Source organism: Bufo bufo, chromosome 3 (genome assembly GCF_905171765.1).
Source record: "Bufo bufo chromosome 3, aBufBuf1.1, whole genome shotgun sequence".
Taxonomy (NCBI): domain Eukaryota; kingdom Metazoa; phylum Chordata; class Amphibia; order Anura; family Bufonidae; genus Bufo; species Bufo bufo.
This window is the reverse complement of record NC_053391.1, coordinates 485633697-485658985: the sequence shown is the minus strand read 5'-3', so window position 1 is coordinate 485658985 and position 25289 is coordinate 485633697. Positions and strand designations below refer to the sequence as shown.

At 44.7% G+C, this 25289-nt stretch overlaps 1 protein-coding gene across 3 annotated transcripts in view; it reads left to right on the top strand.

Moving 5' to 3' along the window:
- FARP1 (FERM, ARH/RhoGEF and pleckstrin domain protein 1) overlaps positions 1-25289 on the top strand; it is a 214736-nt gene that overhangs the window by 109134 nt on the left and 80313 nt on the right. For all 3 annotated transcript variants that reach the window (XM_040425289.1, XM_040425288.1, XM_040425287.1), the window contains exons 3-5: positions 1857-1961; positions 10810-10852; positions 11355-11433. In XM_040425289.1, the coding sequence (XP_040281223.1) occupies positions 1857-1961; positions 10810-10852; positions 11355-11433 (227 nt within the window). The remainder of the gene's footprint in view (positions 1-1856; positions 1962-10809; positions 10853-11354; positions 11434-25289) is intronic.

Genomic DNA, 25289 nt, shown 5'->3' with positions numbered 1-25289 from the left:
TCTCCTTGATGTTCTGGAAGAGTTGGTTTATTGTAGTTGTGGTACAATATTTATAAATCTGTGTATTATAAGCTACAGTCCTGTAGTTATGTCGCTTTTTACTTGCACATTTATCACATATTAGGCCTCTTTCACACGAGCGATTAGATCCGGAAGTCAGTTATGTCTGCGATTGCGTTCAGTTTTTTCCGCGCGGGTGCGATGCGTTTTTCACTCGCGTGATAAAATATGAAAGGTTTACAAACAACATCTCTTAGCAACCATCAGTGAAAATCGCATCGCTTGCGAATCACTTGCTTGCGAATGCGATGTGTTTTTTACGCAGCCCCATTCACTTCTATAGGGCCAGAGCTGCGTGAAAAAGGTAGAATATAGAACATGCTGCGATTTTCACACAACGTACAAGTGATGCGTGAAAAACAATGCTCATGTACACAGACCCATTGAACTGAATGGGTCAGGATTCAGTGTGGAAAACTCACTCGTGTGAAAGGGGCCTTACTCTTTTATAAAAGCTTGTATTATTTTAACTAGAAAGTTCCCATTTTGTGTCACAAGCAAAGCCTGTGATATGAAACGGTGACCTGGTCACAAGGTTGAATGACACATGGGGTTATCTCTTCCGGGAGTCATGTTAAGTGGGTGGGTGGCCTGGGAATTGTAGAACTAATTTCCTTTTTTTTTCTTCCAACTCAAATACTTTACGTAAAATAACAAAAGCAAAATGGAAAAATACTAATTGGTAGAAAAATATCCAAATGTTGATATAAAGCATCATGTTAATACTTGTAAATTAGTTTGGGGTTTGAATTGAACCCTCGAAAGTAGAAGGGAAAATTACAAGAACAGGCTGTACTATGGAAATGTACCCTTTTCTGAGCACAAAGCTCAGCTGGAGATAAGCTGAAAGTGCATGAACGTCAGCTTGCTTTATGCTGCTCACCTTTTAAATAAGGCTTCTATCAGCCAGCCGCAGGAATATGCCGCAGCTTTGTAGTTTCTCGGTCACCTAGAAAATGCCCTTTACTTGTCATGCTATCTTCACTAAAATGCACAATATATGTAGTTGCTTTAAATGACTCTCTTGTTTATACAGTAATCGGCAGAACCCGGATCTTTGTTTGCAGCTCTTTATAGAGGCGAGTTTCCACTTAAGGGCCCTTTCTATAGGCAGAGAATCCGCCAGATAATCGCTAATGAGCATTCATAGGAACGCTCGTTAGCGATTATCTGTCGGTGTAAGGCCCCTTTCACGTGAGTGAGAATTCCGTGCGGGTGCAATGCATGATGCGAACGCATTGCGCCCACACGGAATTCAGACCCATTCATTTCAGTGGGTCTGTGTACATGAGCGGTGGTTTTCATGCAACACTTTTGATTTTCACGCAACGCTGGCCCTAGAGACGTGAATGGCACTGCATGATGTGATTTTCACGGATGGATGCTAAGAGATGTTGTTTGTGAACCTTCAGTTTTTTATCACGCGAGTGCAAAATGCAGTAAATCGCATTGCACCCGCGCGATAAAAACTCAACAACTGAACGCGATCGCAAACAAAACTAAATGGCTTTGTTTGCGAAATCGCGCAGTTTTCACTGAACGCATCCGCAATGCATCCGGACACGCTCGCCTGCAAGGGGCCTAAAGGTGCTGACTATTACCCGATGAATTATTAAAATTGAATTGTTTGTGTAGCCAACTAAATCGTCGGACCCCCACCGATCTGATATTGATCATCAATAGGAAATGCCCGGAAAACCCCTTTAGGCTTTGTTTTTTTATTGTCATTCTGTATGTGAATTTACAGATTTTTTTTCTGCCATTCTACATAAATTTACTTTTCTTTTTCATTTCAGCTAAGAGCCCCTGGAAAAGCACTTCTAGATGCTGTCTGTAGCCACCTAAACCTAGTTGAAGGTGATTACTTTGGACTGGAGTTCCAGGACCATAGGAAAATTATGGTATGTGTTATTAACTTGACGGCTTTCACTCATCACTGTTGCTTGCATGTGTTTATCGAACTTTACACAACCCTTAAAGGGGAATCCAGTCAAAATAAATTTTTGGTGTGTCATAGTTACTGGTGCAAGGATCACATAAGTAAAGCCTTTAGGCTAGGGCTACACTATGATCTGGCTGCAATACCTGTTGCGTGAATGAAGACTTAATTATGCTACGTCTCAGCATAGTGAATGGAGTCGTGTTGCAATGCTAGTCACAAAAAATCAAACCAAGGGGTGTCACGGCTGAGATCACAATGTAGGCCTACTTGAAATCTCAGACCACCAGAGTAAGGTACTACAGAGAGCTTTGATGAAGCATTACGGCTGGAACCACTTATCACCGACTGCATAGGTGGTCAATGCTCAATTAGTGAGTGTCTGACCACTTTAAATGCAGCAGCAGGGTGCCCCTGAGATCACCTCCTCGCCTTGATCCATGTCAGGTGATAAAGTAGACTAGGGTTGTACCAGGTATCGAAGTCTTGATACTTTTTCAAAACTTTGATACCTGGTTCGATTCGTTACCGAGATTCATTTTTGAGGAGTATTTTTACCCGAGGCGGAGTACGAAAGTTGCATAAGGCTACTTTCACCCTGGCGTTTCACGGATCCGTTTGAAACGCATTTCAAACTGATCCGTCACTAAACGTCTGTAATGCGGATCTGTTTGTTATGTTCGTTTCCGTTTTTTGCATCTATTTAGCCAATCCGTTTTCTATTGAGTAGCATCTCAAAGTATCCCCCCCCCCCCCCCCCCCAACTTCATGTATTCAGATCCCCAGGGTTGTCATTAGCTAGAAGAATTAAAATGCTCCGTTGCTAATCTCTCCGGGCCCGTCTTGTTGAAATTCCAAGTCGGTCCAGTTTCAGCTTTGATCACGGACCACACCTTTTGGACTCTTGTACACGACTACATGCACTCAAAGATGTATATGGTTTGTTAGCGGGTCATATGTCCCTGATCGTCATTGATCGTGCGTACGGGAGTACATAGCATCATGATGCTGACCATGTTGTGCAGCACACTGGGCTATTGTCCCGCACTCATATGATCTATGAGTGCTAGACAATAGCCCCGCGGGCAGCTCGACTTGCACAGAATCATTTTATATTTCATGGTTCTCTCAAGAACCAGCGCTCGACATCCGTGACACTCGCCAAGTTACGTTGGTGGAAATGTCAGATCTTCAGGAACGACCATTTAAAGGGAACCTGTCACCAGTTTTATGGTGTCCTAACTAAGGGCAACATAAATAAGTGACTGATTCTCTTAGCAAAATGGTTGGTCACTTTCTTTAATTGACCCAGTCAATCTGCCAACATCATGTATTGAAAAGCTCCAGCTGATAATGATGAGTCATGAATATTTATGAGCTCCTGACTCTCCCCGCCTACCTGCTGCTGATTGACAGTTATTTTCCATATGATTCAGCAGCAGGTGGGCAGGGGAGTGGCTATAGCTCTGAATTAAATCAACGCTGGACTCACTGACATCACGCTGGGCTAAAATCAGCTCATTAGCATACGGCATGTGGAATCTTTGTGTATATATTATGAGGTAACCATCTGTCACACCAGTAAGGTACTTTTTAGTAGTTAATGATTGTATATAATTAGTTAGATTATAATCAAATATCCACATGACAGGTTCCCTTTAAAGGGGTTTTCTCATCTCAGACAATGGGGGCATATCGCTAGGATATGCCCCCATTGTCTTATAGGTGCTGGTACCCGCACCTATATTGAGAACGGAGCCCCGAAAGTGGAGGAGGGCGCATTGCGCATGCGCAGCCGCCCTCCATTAATTTCTATGGGAGAGGCGGGGATTAGCGCTTGGTGGTGGACGGACCCCGGGAAATCTGTGGTCCTCCAGCAACAGTGCTCCCCGCTCCGTTCTCGATATAGGTGTGGGTCCCAGCGATGGAACCCACACCTATCGGACAATGGGGGCATATCCTAGCGATATGCCCCCATTGTCTAATGTGAATACCCCTTTAACAGCTGTATGTCCCTTGCGTGTCCCTTATGGTAATCACACTAGTTATGTCAGAGCGTCATTGGGAAATCATTAATCAAATTGTAAAATTACAATTTGTTAACGAAATTATGATGATGCTAATGGACCGTGACTCCCACAAGGGCTCATATGAAAGGGCACAAGATTGAACAATGAACAAGCATTTGCTTGTTCATGTGCCAAACATAGGGTCTACGATCAATAAAGAGCCAAAAGATAGCTCATTATTGATGGGCATGTTCACGGTTCATCCACCATTGGCACTAATGCTGTTTTGGGGGAAAAAAACTACGTACCAAGGGTGTTATAATAAACACACGATAGTGAGACTAGGGTAGTTTTAATTTCACCGCAGCTGGAGTGGCCAAGGTTACTGTTACCCTGTACAGGACAATAAAAAAACAGACACAGTGAAGTAAACTATATAATTTTTAAATTTTTTTATACAACTGTGCAAAATTTGGAGGGGAGGTGGACTGTCGTGGGGTTGGTGGTTTGGGGCTGGCAATGGTAGCCCCCCCTGTCCTGTCGATTCTCTGAGATTAAACTACGGGCCACAGGAAAGGATGCAGGGCGTAATTGTGTGGTGTGGAGAAAGGAAGGGTCTGAGGAGGAGGGGACCCGAGCATGTGTAGAGGTGGAGGGAGTTTGGAAAGAAGTTGGAGGAAAATAGTGGGGAGGAGAAGTACAATAAGAGACAGAAGGGAACACATGCTCGCAAAAAGCTCCGCTGTCTCAGACAGCCCCTTTAAATAAATTATTTTTACAGTCCTTAAAAATATTTACCTTCTTGGTGCCATTGTGTGTCACAGGAACCCCAGGGCCGCCTTATAGATGTATGTGGTCCCTGAGGTTCCTCCGGAGCCACTCGGGGCCTGAACCTCCTTGTTATAATCCCTCCTGAAGCGGTCCCGTTTACTTCGCCAACGCGTGGTAACCAGTTTGACTGTAGAAATTTTTTTTAATTTTGCATGATGTAAGGTAAAGAACAATATGAATGTAGTAAAACACATATTGTTGTACTTACCACATTTCTCCTGAGCCGCTGCATTTAGCTCCCCCCCCAGGTCTCAAAAAGTTCAGAACATATGTCCCTCCAGAGCTGCTGGGTCCGATGATGATGAGCGTGGTGGCGGTCGGAGTGGTCCCATAAAGATGGACGCGCCTCCACCAGTTGGATGAGGAGCTCGTTATCAATGGTATGGACCCCGTGCTCCTCATCTTCTCTGGTGGAGCCTCTGGAACTCTGAAAGAAAAAGAAATACTAAATTAACTGAAAATCCGAATACAAAATGCAAATTAGAACTACTTAATCAAGACTTACACGTCTACGATCGCCACGCTCATTCCGGCAGACTCTGGAGGCGACTGGGGGATCCTCGCTGGCGGCTCTAGGTGCAGGTTGCTGAAACAAAAACATTGACAGCCCCGGTCTGGGCTTGGTCCACCTCCCCTGGACGATGGCGAGGCCACCACTGTTGAGCCGGCCACAGCTGGAGAGCCGCCCGATGATGATGAAGAAGCCTATAATAAGAGCCAGGTCGCCAGATGGCGACCAAAATGGTCGCCAATGCGACTTAAAATTTGCAGATGGCGACAAGACTTTTTAGTCTTGTCGCCATTTGCGACTGTACCGTCGCACTCCTGCGCAGCCTAAGTTCTCTTCAGTAGCACAGTGGAGAAGGAAGGAGTCCCTCCCTCTCCACTGTGACGCGGCCGCAACTACCACCAATGGGTATATAGCTGGGAGGAGGAGGGGAGGAGCTGTCACCACTGCGCCACCAATGAATGTAAAACATAAGTATAGGCAGTGGTATCACAGACCCGGCACCCGGCCTCAATAACAGGGCATGCTATACGCGGCAATTAACCCCTCAGATGCCACATCTGAGGGGTTAATTGCCACAGATCGCATGCCCTGTTATTGAGGCCGGGTGCCAAGTCTGTGATACCGCTGCAGACAATTGTATAAAGGAGTTAAAGAGGACCTTTCGTGGGTCCAAAAATATGAACTTAGTAGCAGGCTGCATAGAGCGGCGCCCAGGGATCTAAGTGCACTTACTATTATTCCTGGTCGCCGCTCCATTCGCTCACTGTGGCCCCCGGTATTTTCAACATTCAGAGCAAGGAGGAGGAGACGCCAGTGTCTCTCCGTCTCCATGACAGCAGCGCTGTCCAATCAGAGCTCAGAGCGAGGGAGTTTTCTCCCTGGCTCTGAGCTCTGTGCTGTGATTTGACAGCGCTGCTGTCAGGAAGAAGGAGAGACACTGGCGTCTCCTCCTCCTTGCTCTGAATGTTGAAAATACCGGGGGCCACAGTGAGCGAATGGAGCGGCGCCCAGGAATAATAGTAAGTGCACTTAGATCCCTGGGCGCCGCTCTATGCAGCCTGCTACTAAGTTCATATTCTTTGGACCTATGAAAGGTCCTCTTTAATTACATTCATTGGTGGTGCAGTGCGTCTCCCCCCCCCCCCCCCATTATCACTTGCCACAAGTCCACCCCCTTCCCCATTGTTATATGGTGGCCACAGGGTCCCATCCCCTTCATTGGTGGCAGTGGCAGATTACACTGCTGGGGCTCAGATCGTTACCATGGCGGCCAGGACGCTACTGAAGCCCTGGCTGCCATGTTCAGCTCCCTGCTGCTGTGTGCACAGAGCAGCAGGGACAGTGTGAGGTCCTATTCACCCTGATAGAGCTCTATCAGGGTGAATAGCACAAGGGATGAAAAGATCCAGGTTCTAGTCCCTAAGGGAAGAAATGGTTATTAAATAAAAAGTTTAAAAAAATACTAAAAGTTTAAATGGCCCTCTTCCCAGTTTTACATAAAAAATTTACAAACAATAAAGAATAAACATATTACATATAGCCAGGTCCTAAAAAGTGTGAGCTATTAAAATATTAAAAAATATTTCCGCTCGGTGAAGGCCGTAACAGAAAAAAAAACTTGCCATTTTTAGTCACCTTGTCCCCCAGAAGATGTCCCTGGATGTGAGAGGTATGTGGTGCTGTTTTCTCCTTTATGTAGAGCTGGCTCACTACTGTGACCTGCGTCTCATCTTCTCAAAGTCCTTTTTTTTTTTATTATATGCATTTTAAATTTGGCGACTAAAAACTGTAATTTGGCTCCTAAATTTTTTAGTTTAGAAGCCAATGGCTCCTGGTCATTTTTTTTTGTCTGGAGCACTGAGAGCACATACTGATTAATGCAATAAATCAAACAGTACAAACTCCAAGCGTTGATTTTATACTTACCGGCCTCTGAATACGACGGCGCCTTCTGGGTTGGGGGTCTTCAATCAATGGTTTGCTTCTTTGAAGACATCTGTACGCAACATAATACCAGACAAAATGCAGATAACATTAAAGGAACTTGTTTAGAGCACTATTTCCAAATATATCAACAATTATTTTTTTTAAATACTTACTTTATACAAGATAAATTGGTGCTTGCCCACCACAGAACTTTCTATAAAACTTTATTTTATTTTTTGACGACCCTAATAAAAAGTTAAAATTAATCCCACAGGTGCCAGCAGCCCCCCCCCAGTGCCAGCATCGCCCCCCCCCAGTGCCAGCAGCCCCCCACCCCAGTGCCATCAGCCACCCTCGGATCCAGTAGCCCCCTTAAAGCCAGCCCCCCAGTGCCATCAGCCCCCCCACCCCAGTGCCATCAGCCACCCCCAGAGCCAGTAGCCCCCATAAAGCCAGCCCCCCCCAGTGCCAGCAGCCCCCACAGTTCCAGCCACCCCCCCAGTGCCAGCAGCCCCCCCCACCCCAGTGCCATTAGCCACCCTGAGAGCCAGTAGCCCCCACAGTGCCATCAGCCCCCCCACTGCCAGCAGTTCCCCACCCCAGTGCCATCAGCCACCCACAGAGCCAGTAGCCCCCCCCACCCCAGTGCCATCAGCCATCCCCCCATGCCAGCAGCCCCCACAGTTCCAGCCGCCCCCACAGTTTCAGCCACACACCCCCAGTGCCATCAGCCCCCCAGTGCCATCAGCCCCCCACCCCAGTACCATCAGTAGCCCCCATAAAGCCAGTGCCAGCAGCCCCCACAGTTCCAGCCCCCCCCCCCCCCAGTGCCAGCAGCCCCCCCTAATGATAGATAGATAGAAATAAAATAAAGAAAGACAAAACTTCCTATACTTACCAGTGTTCAAGGTGGCCAACGATGATGGGAGGGAAAGGAAATTACTGGGCATGCGCAGAGAAACTGATCCGTCTCAAAGCGGAGCCACTACAAACGGATCTGTCTCCATTGACTTCAATTGTGAGTCTGGACGGATCCGTTTGGCTCTGCATCATCAGACTGGCATCAAAACGCAGCAAGCAGCGTTTTTGGTGTCAGTCTCCAAAGCGGAACGGTGACCAAACGCAGCCAAACTGATGCATTCTGAGCGGATCCTTATCAATTCAGAATGCATTAGGGCAAAACTAATCCGTTTTGGACTGCTTGTGAGAGCCCTGAAACGGATCTCACAAACGGAATTCAAAACGCCAGTGTGAAAGTAGCCTAATACGTGGGTCTACACTTGCTCAAATCTGCATTGGAGGGTTTGGAGCCTGTTTTGCAGATTCTGTCAAAAGACCACATGCAGGACTTTTTTGGTAAAAAGACAGATCCTCAACGGAAACTTAACGGATCGCATCATAGTTGGTGGAGTCTGCTCAGCTTCTTCCCTGTCATTTAGGCCTATATGTGTTTTTTGCTGAACTTTGCAGGATGGAAAAACATGGTACACTACGCTTTCCCATCCTGCAGAGTTCTGCAAAAAAAGTATCATCTTTTTTATTTATTTTTACAATGGAACTCCATAGTGACAGATGCCACAGTATGGCTTCCGTCTGAGTTGTCTGTTAATGTATACGGTGTTTGTGTACGTTGAACGTATCACAAAAACCCATCCTTATGTGCCCGATTCAGCACTTCTGTTATTTTTGTTGCTCTGCTCATCTAACGGAGCAGAACAGAAATAAATAGTGCTGGTGTGACCGTGGCCTAAGAGGTGGATATTTATTACTAATATAAAAACCATCAGGCAATTATAGCCAAGTGATAAGTCCAGTCCAATATGGTGTAATTAACCCTGTACTTTATCACTTGGCTATAATAGCCTGCCTGCATTCACGCATTTACTACACACTACATTACATGCATCAGTGTGTGTGGTTCAGTGTATGGTGCATGTAGTGCAGTGTGTGATGATCACATACTGCACTACACACTGCTGTCACCTTGATGTCCGGGGCTGTTTGTCACCTCTGAGGAGTCCTCTTCAGCTCCTCCGCCGCCATGCTTGCCAGGGTCCTTGTCCCGCGTGCCCTCTCTCCTTACTCTAGAAACTCTGGGGAGCCGCCCCCCCCCCTCCTTCCATCTCCTGCCGGCTTCCCCTGCTGCTTGGCGCTGTATCGCTCCAGTACCCGCCCAAACAAACCAATAGCAAAGCTCCTTACTGTATGGAGCTTTGCTATTGGTCATTTCAGGCACAGGGAGCATCGCTGCGCTGCCTGTGCCGTTCACAGTGCACCCTGCGCTGATGAATGTGGGGGAAAAGTCTAAGGCGTATTGGTACACCTTAGGCTACTTTCACACCTGCGTTCAGTGCGGATCTGTCTTGTGCACAGATGGATCCGCACTGATAATGCAAACTCTTGTATCCGTGCAGAACGGATCCGTTTGCATTATTCTTTAAAAAAAAAGTCTAAGTCAAAACGGATCCGTCCTGACTTAGGACATGTTCTATTTTTTTGCGGAACGTAAATACGGACATACGGAAACGGAATGCACATTGAGAAACTTCCGTTTTTTGGGGGGGGGTTTTGCGGACCCTTTGAAATGAATGGTTCCGCATACGGTCCGCAAAGAAAAAAGAAGGAAACGGAACAAACGCGGAAAGAAAAAATATGGTTTTATCAATTTAGACTTTCATGTGCCTCACATTAGTATACTACCCCATCATGTAGTTAATGAGCAATCAATATTTTGCCAAAAAACATGAGGTTAATGTGTGGGTATTTTTTATGGGTTTTTTTGCCTGGTATCGAGGATCACAATACATTTCCTTGGTATCAAATCAAAACATTGGTATTGTGACAACTCTAATTTGGACAAAGTTTTTTGATACAGTATTGGAATAGGCTCGGATGTTTGCTGTTTTTAGTTACTCTAAAGGACTATGTACACTGATATATGACAGTATTAAAGTACTAGACCTTCAGTCTAAGGCCCCTTTACACTGGCCGATAATCAGTGCAGTCACGGCGATGGAGCGTTCCCATGAGTGGTTGGTCCCAGTATTTGCCCTGTGTAAAGATGCTGCCCTTTGCTCATTCATTGTAGCATCACTGCTGCGGACACCAAAATCATTGTTTTAGGGCAGCCTGTATAAACGTGCATTGGCTGCCTAAAAACAATCATTCTCGGAAGACAAGCGATTTCAGCAATGATCCCTGGTCCCTATACAGAGCAGATGATGCTGCATGCAACGCTCACCTCCTCTAACGATCAGGCAATTCTCGGGAATGACTGGTTTCTTCCCAATAATTGCCTGCTGAGTCTACCTCTGTAAAGGGTTCAATTATATTATTCTGTGCGCCCTACAGTTAACCTAGGCATATGCACAGGAAATAAAATTTAAAAAAGACTAGACTGCAGGGGGGCTGTTATATTGTTATACAATCTTTTAATTCAAAATATATCTAGTAAAGGGCTTTTCTTACATTTTTCAGGTAATTCTTAATTTGATCTGTAATAGAATGTAGTAAAATCAGTGCTGTCTTTTCAGGTATGGTTGGACCTGCTGAAACCGATTATTAAGCAAGTTAGAAGTAAGTCATTGTCATTTTTCTTTTTAAATGTTATATTTATTTTATTTAAAGGATCCTTCTCATTTTAATAGACCTCTGAGAATGTTGACCTAATGTGTCCTGTGTATGTGGTCACACGTGCTCAGTAGCGGAGTCAGACTGCCCGGATCTTCTTATATAAGGGTAGTGGAGTGATTCCTGCTATTGTAAAGACCAGCCAGTTACAGTTGGCACACTGGAAGCGGCAGCTTTTCGCTTGCATTGGGCGCATTAGGTGGCAGCAGATACTCAGTTTGTACAAAGGTAATTGACATCAGAATCAACAGCACGTTTTACATTTTACAGTCGGGTTTACATTAAATGTATGCAAGTAAAACAGTGTGGTATACAATTGGCAGAATAGTTAACTTGTATAAACAGAGGTCCTGCATAGGTGTGAACAGAGCCTGATATGTATAATCTGTATTCTACTTTGTAGGGGTTAATTTAAAAGTTATTAATTCCAGTTGTTTTTAAATTATAGGACCTAAAACTACGGTTCTGAAGTTTGTCGTAAAATTTTTCCCACCTGATCACACTCAACTTCAAGAAGAATTGACAAGGTTTGTGTCATCTGTTGCATCTTCTACTTACTCAGACCACCATTGTGCTATCACTGTACCTTATCCTGTATAACAGTGCAATACCTGAATGAAAGTCTTTTTTAACATTTTGGACATTCTGACAGCTAATGCTATCTGTGAGCATTTTTCGGGGAAAGGGGGGGGGGGCGGCTACGGCTACAAAGTAAAAGAGCCTTTCATTGCTCCTACCCCCACTAATAGTAGTTGAGAGTTCTTTTTTTTTTTCCTGCTGGTTTAATTTCATAGTTGCTCAAACATCAAACTGGCTCCTGAAGTGCCACCATTTATTAAAGAGGCTCTGTCCGCACGATCAACCCTATTAAACCAGACATACTGCCTGATAGGGATGATTAAAACAATACCTTTTTATTTATATGCAAATGAGCAGGTTTCGGCACCAGGGGGCTGAGCTGAATCCTTTGAGCACTGTTTTGTAACACCCCCTGTGCTTAACACACTCCCCCTCCCCTTCATTGACAGAGCTTGACATCAGGATGTTGAGGGCAGAGCTGTATCCTATAGTCATGTCCTAGCATGTAAGTATCATATACATTATGTACTGTAGCATTACCACATTGAGATATGCTTAGAAAGCTAATATACATAGGGACTGTGTAGCAGCTTAGTGCAGAGATTGGAGAGCACTTCACTGTGAAACACTGCCTTCAATGCACTTAAGGAGCAGAATTTGGCAGAATGAAACTTCATGTTCACATATCCCCTGATGATAAAAACTCCACAAAAGGTATGTCTGTACTGCTCTGCCCAGACCCTACCTAGTTCTTTGTCAACACTTTAGCATGGTCAAAACTGCTGACAGATTCCTTTAAAAAAATGGTGGCCATTATTGTAGACTTCAGGTGCTGGTTAGGGGACACTTCAGGAGCTGGTCTGATTTTTGTGTCTCCAGGTAATGAATACTTAAACATTCAGTTGAAGAAAACCCAAAAAGTTATTTACACTACTCCCTGATGATAAAAACTCCACAAACATTTGTTTTTCCTCCTCTCCCCATCTGCTAACTAGTGCTGTCAACAGTTTTGCATGGTCAAAACTTCTGACAGATTTACTTTAACCCCTTCTACCCCTGGCGGTTTTTTCATTTTTGCTTATTTTTTATTTTTATTTTTTTACTCCTTGCCTTCCCAGAGCCATAACCTTTTTTTTTTTTTTTTTTTTTTATTCACATGAGCAGCATGTTGGCTCATTGCTATTCACTGGTGTTTTGCAGCGCTGCGGGTCCTAGGTTCGAATCCGATCAAGCACAACATCTGCAAGGAATTTGTATGTTCTCCCAGTGTTTGCGTGGGTTTCCTCCAGGTATTCCGGTTTCTCCACACACCCCAAAGACATACTGATAGGGAACTTAGATTTTGAGCCCCATTGGGGGGACAGCTTGATGCTAATGTATGTAAATCCCTGCAGAATATGTGCATAAAAAAAGTGGAGCGCTTCTTGGATTTGCAACCTCCGATGCCATGGTCACATTTGACTGTGGCATCTGAGCGTTAAAATGCCTGCAATCAGCATTACCTAAATGCATGGCACGGATGGCAGGAGCCCTTATACTGATTTTTTTTCTATAAAACTATATTTCATAAGCCGTGTCACCTTATTGGGCGGATCTTTTGTGCTCTTCACATAGCACATGTATTCACATGCACTTGCACTAAACTCCCAGCAGTGTAAGTACTGATGACAGGTGCAGTATATTTGAATGGAAGAGACCAAATGATTTGCCTGATCACATGACCCTCCATCAGCAGCCATTTTATGGACAAGACGTCATGGGCACAGGAGGCGTATCACATGAAATATAGAGAATAGTGCAGAAAGGCAATATTAGTAAGTGTTATATTGTCATTTTACAAACACATTGATTAACAGTATCCAGTTAGTGGCCAACCCTTTTAAGTGACCAGTGCAACAAAGCTGCAATAATGACTATCTAGAGCTGCCTATTTTTATTTTTATTACAGCTTTGTATACATATGGCTTTCAAAACAGATTATCCACCTTGTTTAAACTTTCTAAGTTGCAAGAATTATAGTCTTGCCAAGTGAGCCGACTTCAGAAATTGACGATTTTTTAAGCACCACTGCCTGGTGTACAAGAATGTTGGATTGGCGGGTTGTGAATTGTGAGAACATGGCCAGCTGGCAGCTTTTTTTCATTGCTCTGAGAAACTTAATTTTTTTGTAGTTTTGGCAATGTGTACTACGCAGCACAGATCCGCCCACTTAAAGGAGGTCACTATTCCTTTTAATGGTTTTCAAATGTTTCATCATGTGTGAGATGTATTAAAACAAAGCCCGACATTAAGCCTGGATCTGCAAAAGAAGAAAGTTTGTAAAGTCGTATGTCCGTCAGTGTTGGGTTTACCTGGATCACATTCACTGACCCTGTGCTGCTGAAGTAATGCGGCCTTGCGTTTATATCACTGTTTGAGGGAAAACGTCAGGACTGCCTATTTATTAACATGACGTTCTTCCTAAACAATGGCATAAAAAGTTATTCTTTAAGGGGATGTTCATATGATGGCTTTTGAAAATGTGCAGAATCCACACAGTTTTTTTTTTTCCAGCAGGTTTTTTTTTTACGGGGTTTGATCCACTTTTTATGCATTTTTTTTTTTACGTGTCTTTTTTTAACCAGTGTTCACTTCAAAGTTGCATTTTTAGCTTGAGGTTTCTGGCACGGATCCGCACAAAAAATGTGCAGAAAATTCACAAAATAAAACACATGGACCTACAATGGAGCAGTTTTTTTTATGCTTCCCATTCATTTCAAGCATTCTGCTTCTTTTTTCCACACTTCTTTTTTACACGTGGAAAAAAAAAGCAAGTGCTGCTTACAATTGAAATGAGTGGGTGGCTGTTTGGGGGGCAGAAATACTCCAGAATCAGTGCCAAAAAGCTCAATATGAACTGACCCGAGGATGATTTAATCATTACAATGAGCTCATTTACCTGGAGGACGTGTTCAGAGTCCTTAAACTTTATGTATTTGTCGATTTATTATTGATTTGTTCATTATACAAGTATAACAAAGTAACAAAGGAAACCGCAACGTGTACTAAATCACTAAAAAGTGGCCATTAAAGGGTTATTCCAGTTGATTCAAGTTAGTTCAATAGTTATAACTACTAGTTCGGTGTTGGTCCTCCACCCCCACTAATCTTGAGAACGGGGGCCCTCTACCACTAGTTAGGGATAGTGCTTACTAAATATTGCAGGGCATCGGTCACACAGATATGACCTATAACAGGGGGACAGGAGGTGGCAATAATCATGAGCGCCATACGCTGCTGTAAAGGAAAGTGCTCAGTTATGGAAGAAAGTGTCACCACTTAATCCCTTATTACAATGCACAATTTTTGGGCCAGTTTTCAGAAACAAGTGTTCATAGAAACACTCATTCCTGATAACTGGCTTGTGTAATCATACTGCTGATCAGCCACTAAACGAGCAATCATTCGTTTGTCGGCTGATTTTTTCATCTTTCATCAGAATTAAACGCATGATTATCAGCATCACATCTCCCTGTGTAATCAGCGATGTGCTGTGATAATGAAGAGAACCGAAAGAGAGAGAAATGACTTTGCATCGACCTGTATAATAAGCCGATGCAAACGAGCAGCGATCAAGATTTTTTTCAACTCCTTTAAAAAAAAAAAAAAAGTGACAATGCGGCCTCCAGACCTAAAAAGTGGATAGGTCAAAAAAAGTTAAAAATAATACAGGCAATGTATCATGGGGAGTAAAGAGGGGATGCCATTTGACTAACCTAGAAAGTAGAGATAAGCATGAGTAGGGGGGGCTGAAATGGGCTATTGCATATCCTTATAGAGGACCACCTTATTCTGCAGACCTTATCACTCGCTGTCACAAGTGTAGCTTTCAATCCAAGTTCCCCTATCAGTATGTTTTTGGGGTATGGGAGGAAACTGGAGTACCCGGAGGAAACCCACCCAAACACGTGGAGAACATACAAACTACATGCGGATGTTACTGACAACTGTAGTCAGCAGAAAGCCTAGTTAGCACCTAAACACTGGACATTAAAGTGGTTTTCTGGGAGTAAAATATTGATAACCTCTCCTTAGGATATGTCATTAATATCAGATCAGTGGGGGATCAAACCCCCCTGTTTAGATGGTGAAAGAGGCCGCAAGGCTCCCTTGTGCACCACATTCTCTTCGTAGGCTAGTGACATGGCGCTCAATGGTCGCATGGCCTATGTGCAGCTTAGTTTCTTCTAAGTGAAAAGGCTTTGGCTGCAATACCAAGCACAGCCACTGTACAATGTATGGCGCTGTGCTTGGTATGCTCAGAGAAGGCCACAGCGCTCACCCGAGTGATGTGGCCCTTTTAAAACAGCTGGTCAATGGGGGTTTTGTGAATCTGAGCCCCACCAAGCTGATATTGATGACCTTTCCTGATGATAGATCGTCCATATTGTACTCCTGGAAAACCCAGGGCGAAAGGAAATTACAATAGAGGGACTCCTCCACCCAAAAATCTATTTTAAAGTAAGCATACTAACAGGTGACCCGATACATAAACTTATCTTTCTTGTGAACATCCATTCCGTTAATCCCGAGAAATTTTCTTTATAAGCCAATAAGCTTTTAGGTGCACTGGGGGCAGGGCTGCTCCATTTGGTGCACAATTGCTCAGCCAGCTCCTCCTTCTCTAGTTTGATTCATTTTACAGGATTAGAAGACTGGATTTTCACAAGAAAGTTGACTTATATTTCAAGGCATGACCTGTATGTTTACTTTAAAACCAATTTTGGAGGTGACTGATTTCCATGGAGTGAATTTTCATAAAGCTCACCAATACCTGCCAGAAGAGTCAGTGGCATCACCATTTATTCATATAATAAATTAATTTCCTTAAACCATTTGCATATCTTGAGTGATGCTGAAGATCTTCAGTGACTGGGTGCATCACTAGCTTGGTTACAGTTAAACGTTCTCTAGTTAAAGGGATTCTGTCACCTCGTATAACACAAATTCAGATTTTAAACCAGTCATGCTCCACAGTTTACCTTGAATCGGCTGTGCTGTTTTTTTATTGTAATCCGTCTAGCAGATTTGCAGAAAAACGACTTTTATAAAACCCTGAAGGTGCCCAGAGGGGAGTTATGTTCCCCTTTGTGTGCCCAGTAACGCCCCTCTTACAGTGCCCAAAACGCCTTCCTCCAGAATCCCTAACCGCCCACAGCTTCTCATCCCTCTCCTCCCCCTCCCTGACGGCCGAGCGAAGTCTCGCGCAGACGCAGTACCCACTGAGGGCTGCGCCAATGCGATTTGCTGGAGACTGAGGGCAGGAGCTTCATCGTCGTCACTGGGCATGCGCCGAGCCCAGTGACGTCCGATGCTCGCGCGAGACTTCGCTCGGCCGTCAGGGAGGGGGAGGAGAGGGATGAGACGCTGTGGGCGGTTAGGGATTCTGGAGGAAGGCGTTTTGGGCACTGTAAGAGGGGCGTTACTGGGCACACAAAGGGGAACATAACGCCCCTCTGGGCACTTTCAGGGTTTTATAAAAGTCGTTTTTCTGCAAATCCCTTTAAAGGAGAATTTCTTATACAGAACAAGCACCTGTTTTGAACGTGTTTGGTGCCAGTCACTGGGCATCAGCTGCCACCTCAATAAGCCTATGAACATGATTGACACTGTTTCTGATTATATAATGGGGATGCCCCTTTCTCTTAGATCAGGCAACCCTGTCCTTAAAACAGTGTCTGTATCAGTCTGTCAGGGAAAGGCCACATCAGAGAGACCTCTCTAGCCTGTATGAAGAACATATAGGAGTATTTGATGGAAGGGAGCGTCTGTTTTTGTAAGGGGACTTGTAAACATCTGCTTATTACTGCTGATATTTAGGCTACTTTCACACTAGCGTTCGGAGCGGATCCGTCTGATGTTTCATCAGACGGATCCGCTCCTATAATGCAGACGTTTGCATCCGTTCAGAACGGATCCGTCTGCATTATAAATTTCTAAGTCTGAAAGTAGCCTGAGCGGATCCGTTCAGACTTTACATTGAAAGTCAATGGGGGACGGATCCGCTTGAAGATTGAGCCATATGGTGTCATCTTCAAGCGGATCCGTCCCCATTGACTTCCATTGTAAGTCTGGACGGATCCGCTCGCCTCCGCACGGCCAGGCGGACACCCGAACGCTGCAAGCAGCATTCAGGTGTCCGCTCACTGAGCGGAGCGGAGGCTGAGCGCTGGCAGGCGGATGCATTCTGAGCGGATCCGCCTCCACTGAGAATGCATTAGGGCCAGACGGATGCGTTCGGGGCCGCTCATGAGCCCCTTCAAACAGAGCGCACGAGCGGACACCCGAACGCTAGTGTGAAAGTAGCCTAATTGTGTTGCTTAATCTGACTGAGGCTACTTTCACATTGGTGTTTTGGCTTTCCGTTTGTGAGATCCGTTCAGGGCTCTTACAAGCGGTCCAAAACGGATTAGTTTTGCCCTAATGCATTCTGAATGGAAAAGGATCCGCTCAGGATGCATCAGTTTGGCTCCGTTCTGCCTCCATTCCGCTTTGAAGGCGTTTTGGTGTCCGTCTGACGAAACTGAGCCAAACGGATCTGTCCTGACACACAATGTAAGTCAATAGGGACGGATCCGTTTTCACTGGCACAATAGAAAACTGATCCGTCCTCCATTGACTTTTAATGGTGTTCAAGACAGATCCGTTTTGGCTATGTTTAAAGATAATACAAACGGATCCGTTCTGAACGGATGCATGCGGTTGTATTATCTGAACGGATGCGTTTGTGCAGATCCATGACGGATCCGCACCAAACGCGAGTGTGAAAGTAGCCTTTAATTGTTACAGTAAGCGCTCGTCTACATCTGTACTTAACATTTCCAAATAAAGTAGCAGACCCACTGGTCCATCGCATGACAGGAATGATGCTTTAAAGGGCACCTGTCAGCAGATTTGTACCTCTTAAACTGGCTGACATGTTGCATGTGCACTTGGCAGCTGAAGACATCTATGTTGGTCCCATGTTCATATGTGCCTTCATTGCTGAGATTTTTTTTTTTATATATATATGCAAATGAGCCTCTAGGAGCAACGGGGGCGTTGTCATTACACCTAGAGTCTCTGCTGAGTCCTCTGCACCTGGTGCACCCTTTCTACTCTGACAGGACCAGGCAGTGTAAACTTCATGGCATCTGGCCTTGTCAATCAAAGTGGAGAGGGCACAGCAGCTGCAGAGAGAGCAGAGCCTCTAGGTGTAATGGCAATGTCCCTGTTGCTCCTAGAGTCTCTTCTGCATATATTAAAACCTGTTTCTCCGCAATGAGGGCACATATGAACATGGGACTAACACAGGTGCCTTCAGCTGCTAAGTGAACATGTAACAAGTCAGCCAGCTTCATACCTGCAAATCTGATGCCCTAGAACTTCTTCCATGCTTGATATAACAATGTTTCACTTTTATATTCCTTGCTATTTACTCTCAAGACTGTTTTGGCATTACTTACAAATGAGTCTTTAAAAAGTTTGTTTACCTAAAGGGGTTGGTCACTTTCTGGATAGTTTTGACCAATGTGTTTGTGAGATGACTATATTACACTTACTAATATAGTCTTAGTTGAAATTCTGCACCATTTTCTACAGTATATTTAACCCCTTCCCGACATGTGATTTGCCGCATTTTGACGTACTATTACGTCATGGTGATCGGGCGGGCACCAGAGCGGTGCGCGCCCGATCAATGCAGGGGCCCAGCAGTCCCTGGTAGCCGGGCCCCTGCTGTATCCGCCGGCATCGATGTAAAAGCCAATACTGGCAGAATAACCCCTTCTATGCCGCAGTCAGCGCTGACCACGGCATAGAAGGTGCATGCGGCGGGTGAGGGAGCCCATCGGGTCCCCGCGCTGCTGTGGCGGGGACCCGATGGGTGACAAATTTTCAAATTTCAATTTCTGTACTTTTATATCAGATAGTGATACTTCATATAATAGTTATTAGGGGTTCGGCTACCAGGGACTGCCGGACCCCTGCAGTTATCCGGTGCCCGCCCAATCACCATGACGTACTATTACGTCAAATTGTGGGAACAATTTAATTCTGTCTGAGTGGGAATGCACCTACAATGTGAATTTCAGACCCCTCCATGATTTCTAAGTTGGAGAACTTGCAAAATTGCAGGGTGTTCAAATACTTCTGTTCCTCACTGTATATGTACAGTAGTGCTGTAATCTTTGTGAACTCTTCTGAATTTTCTATAGTTCTGCATAAATTTTAACTAAATCTACATTAGATTTTTGCACAAGTCCTAAATGTAGATAAAGATAACCAAATCAAACAGATGATTTTTATCTGTCTTTTATTTATTGAGGAAAATGATCCAACATCACATGTCTAAGTGGCAAAAGTATGTGAACATTGATTTCAGTATCTGCTGTGATCCCCTTGTGCATCAATAACTGCAATTAAAAATTTCCATTAATTGTGGGGCGTGGCCTGGACGTCTTCAGGAATGGCCGCGTGAAGACAGAGCTCCGCCGCCATTAGCTGCTAAAGGAGACTCTCCTACCGCGCCATCGCAGCACATGGGGAAAAAATTGCTGGGCAAGCCCTCCACCTCGTCCCGATCATCCGCCTGGGGGAATAAGACGCTCGATTCCTACCTCAGCCGTCCACTCCGCGCGGCTCCGTCCGGTTGCGGCCTGCTTCCATCTCAGGCCTCCGGCGCGTGTGAGGGTGAAGAGACGAGCGCACAGCCGCCGACAGGTACGAGCAGTAATCCAGCCTTACGGCTTCCTACCTCCTCCCTGTCCCCACTAGCAAGGACTTTCCTACCCACTAGCGCTGTGGGGACACAGCTAAAACCCACAGGGGCAGGAGAGGGGCTACATCTAACAGGAGGCATAGCCGCCATTATGCCGCCAAAATCGGCAGCTAAACAAGCCAAACCAATGGCCACTCCGTCCCAGAGGCGGCGAGATTGGGCCGAATCCTCTGAAGATCCCCCTAACCAGCAGCATCATAGAAGGAGAGAGGGAGGAGAAGCTGTTACTTGGGAGCAGGGAAGTGAATATGAGGACGAGGGAGAGGGAGATCTTCTGCAACCTTCCCAGGGCCCTGCAATACTTCAGCAGACATTACAACATTTGCCTACTAAGGATGATTTTAAAATGCTGGTCTCAGAAGTCAGAAATGCCTGTAAATCGGAAATCTCAACTTTAAGGCAGGATCTGAAGCACTTAGCAGACCGCATGGACACTATTGAAATAGACCATGATGACACCCGTAGAAGTGTGGCACATTTACAATCTGTTATTGCTTCTCAATCCCAAGTTATCAGGGACAATGCACGTCATCTGGAAGACCTAGATAACAGAGGGCGCAGAAATAACATCCGTGTACGGGGTTTGCCTGAAGCTAATGCGGAAGAAAATCTGCAGGAAATATTATCTGAACTTTTTAATGCTTTATTAGGCACACAGCCACCCCAGTTTATCAAGCTTGATCGAGCTCACAGAGCGCTGCGGCCTAAGTCCTCATCCACGCAGCCCAGAGACGTAATTTGCTGCGTGCACGATTTTCAGGTGAAGGAAAGCATTATGTCCAAAGCCAGGGAAGCACGCTCCATTGATTTCCATGGCGCTTCTGTTCATTTATATCAGGACTTATCTTGGTGCACACTCCAAAAAAGAAGAGTATTACAGCCTTTATTGCAACTGCTGAAGGAAAAGAAGATCCCTTATAGATGGGGGTTCCCGTTTGCATTAATAGTCACGAAAAATGGCAGATCCTCCATCTTGCGTCAGCATTCAGACCTCCCTGATTTTTGTGCTGCTTTGGGCATTGAGATTCCATCCATCACGGACTGGGAACTACCGGATCCACAGCCTGCCCTGGGTCCAATTTGGCAACCTGCCAGACAAAAGAGAAGAAGATCTTCCCCCGCTGGAGGGACCCCTCTACGTGAGCCACAAGATGAACCCCCATGATTGCTGCATGGACTTCATTAGCTTAAATTGTATCTCCTACTGTTCTTATTCGCCAGGAGGCGACGGCCTTATGGTTCTCTGTTTAAGGTCCTATGTTAGTAGAATTGGTTTATTGTTCAATTCTCTGGTTATTTCATGTTCTAATAAGCTTTGAAACCTGGCCCATCCTGTGCCAGTCCAGTCATGCTTCCAATAAGCAGACCAGTAGTTTCCCCCCCCCCCCCCCCCCCAGCTTCTGTTGGTTGGGCTGGAGGGGCGGCAGTTTGCTGATATTAATATCACTAGTTGCTGCTCACTGATCTGTATCTGGGTGACAACACCCAATGTTCTGATACTAAATGGTGTATTCTTTATGTTTGTATGGTCTTGTGTCTCCCCCCCTTCCCTTTTGTGTCTCTTTTTATTGTTTTTTATACTCAGGTCTCCAGAACCCAAATCACAATCGACTGAATGCCTTAAGGTGTTTTCATCTATGACAGTGTCCTTGAGAAGGATCCATTGCAACCACATAGCAAGTACATATATTCCATGCTTTGAAAATGATTAAATATGTCTCGCTTAATGTAAAAGGTCTTAACTCTAATGTGAAGAGACGCCTGGCACTTACTGAGTGCAAGTCTCAGAAAGCTGACATAGTCTTTCTTCAGGAGACCCACTTTGATCACCAGGGCTCTTTCAAGTTTGCGCAATATTTATTCCCTCGTATATATTCTGCTTCCTCTGGGAGAAAGAGAGCAGGTGTTGCCATTCTCATATCTGCTGATTGCCCTTTACAGGTGGAAGATGCTATTATTGATCCAGCTGGCAGGTATATTATACTAAAAGCCACACTCAATGGTAGCCCACACGTACTGTGCAATTTATACGCTCCGAATACTGTCCAAATCCGTTTTCTTAATAAGGTGTTTTTGAAATTATCGAAGTTGCTCCCAGCTGCATTGCTAGTAGGAGGAGACTTTAATCTCTCCTTCTCCGAGCGTCTAGATAGATTAACCCTTCAGAATAGACCGCCTACTAAGGATCAGTGTCGAAACTCACGTCTTTTTAGGCGTCTTATTAGAAAATTCGAATTATATGACCTCTGGAGAATTAACTATCCCACTGCAAAAACGTTTTCTTTCTTCTCACATCCACATAATACACATTCCCGTATAGACTACTTTTTTGGTAATATCCCAATTTTAAGGATGCTTGCAGATGCCGACATAGGACCAATTTCCTGGTCGGACCATGCTCCAGTGTCAATTAACATTAAAACATCAGGTTACTACCCTAGAGTATGTCATTGGCGCCTTAATGAATCCTTCCTACACCAGCTGCCGCTTAGGCAGGAGTTACGTGAGGGCCTCACAGAATACTTCACCTTAGATCAGTCCTCAGGACCCCCTATATCTATGATATGGGAAGCCCACAAGGCAGTCTTTAGAGGCGCATGTATAGCTATGGGGTCTCGACTGAAAAAAGACCGTACTATGCAACAACACAATATCACCTCACAGCTGAAGGATTTAGAAAAGATGCTAGAGTCCCGTTGCTCGCGGCCTCTGCTTAGGCGCATTATAACCCTGCGTACTAGATTGAAGGAATTATTGTTTTATAAAACTGAGAAAAAATTACTATATTCGCGTCAAAGATTTTATATGTGGGGAAACAAACCGCATACCCTCCTGGCTCGACAGCTTCGGGACTCTGGCACTATAAACACTCCGACTGCAATGAGGCGAGGGGATGGGGCAATAGTGTATGACCCAGAGGTCATTTCCAACTTATTTCAAGATTATTATAAGGCACTTTACTCTATCCCTCAACAACTCCCATCTGACCCAAGGCGCAGTAGACTCCTCCTAGATTCCTTTCTTTCTAAGTGTGATCTTCCTCAGTTGTCAGGAGAAGCTCTTGCCTCATTAAACGCTCCCATTACTGTGGAGGAACTACAGGAAGTACTGAAACAGCTGCCCAATAATAAAGCCCCTGGGCCAGATGGTCTACCATACATCTATTACGCAACATTTTCTGATATTCTTTTGCCACATATGACGCTGTTGTTCAACTCTTTCCTACAAGGGTCACCAATACCCACTTCAATGTCACACTCCTATATAACTTTAATACCTAAACCGGGTAAAGATCCCCTAGAATGTGGAAATTATAGGCCCATTGCACTTCTTAATTCGGATCTGAAAATTTTCACGAAAACTCTGGCTAACCGACTTTCAGACTGGCTACCCCAACTGATCCATAAAGATCAAGTGGGCTTCGTTCGAAACCGACAGGGCGGAGATAATACAAGGCGCACCATTGATTTAATTGATATCACAAATAAGCGCAGAGACTCGGCGTTGTTGCTAACTCTTGACGCAGAGAAAGCGTTTGATCGCTTAGGGTGGCCTTTTATGTTCTCTACCATGGAGGCCTTCGGTCTGAAAGGCCCTTTCCTTACAGCCCTCCATGTTCTATATGCCCAACCTACAGCGATAGTGAAAATGAAGCATGCTCATTCTTTGCCTTTTCCTATAAAAAATGGTACGCGACAGGGATGTCCACTGTCCCCTCTGCTCTTCGTTCTATGCATAGAACCCCTAGCGGCGGCCATTAGGTCTCATCCTGATATTCATGGGATTAAAGTGAATGCAGTAGAATTCAAACTTTCACTATTCGCAGATGATATCCTGCTAACATTAACTGACTTACATATTTCGCTTCCCAACCTCTTTAAATTACTAGAGACTTATGGTAGATTGTCCGGTTATAAAATTAATACCACAAAAACTGAGGCTCTCCCTCTTAACCTAGCCCCTGATATTTTGACCACCTTAAAATCTAGCTTTAATTTTCAATGGACGGAAACGTCCTTGAGGTATTTGGGGGTCAACTTAACCCCTACTTATTCCTCGTTGTACGCTCAAAATTTTCCATCTATGTTCCGAGAACTCAAGGCCTTACTGATTAAATGGATGCCTTTTCCCATTTCCCTTTTGGGCCGTATAGCATCAGTTAAGATGAATATTTTGCCTAAATTACTGTATTTGTTTGAAACTCTCCCAATTCCTGTCCCTGAGAAGGAGCTGCGTGATTTTCAGTCATCCATATTCAGGTTCATCTGGAATGGAAAGAGGCATCGCATAGCTTGCTCAATTTTAATGTCACCCAAAACTCAAGGTGGATTAGCAGTTCCAAATATTAAAAAATATTACTGGGCTACACACCTTAGAAGACTGCCAGCCTGGTCCAATATGTACGCGTACTCCAGATGGATGGAAATAGAGAAGTTGTGGATAGCCCCTGTACATCCGAACTCACTCATTTGGTACTCCCTACAACCCTCACTTAGACCTGAACTACTGGGCCCTATGTCTTTTACATGTAACATATGGTCGAGATGTAACAGACTGTTTTCACTTGCATCGGAAAAATCTTCTATGGTCTCCTTTCTGTATAACCCACTATTTAAGTTGGGAATGAGCACAGCTTTTCTTAAAACATGGTTTCCCAGGAAGTTGTTCAGATTTGCGGATGTTGTAAACTATAGGACTCTGGGCTTGTTCTCATTTGACGAGGTACGTTCCTTGCATCAATTACCAGAGTCTTGTAGGTATCAATATGTGCAGATTTGCCATTTTTTTTCGGACCTCTTTCACTCAACGAAGGTGTCAACCCCCACGCCGTTTGAGAAACTTTGTAAATTGACTGTTACAACGAAGGGTCTCATTTCAGACATTTATCTTATCCTATCATCCTCCTCTGTCACTCACTCCTACATGTCTAAATGGGAAGTAATTCTAGGCCATCCTATAACGTATGCAGAATGGAAACAGATATGGGAACGAGCAGCGAAGTCGTCC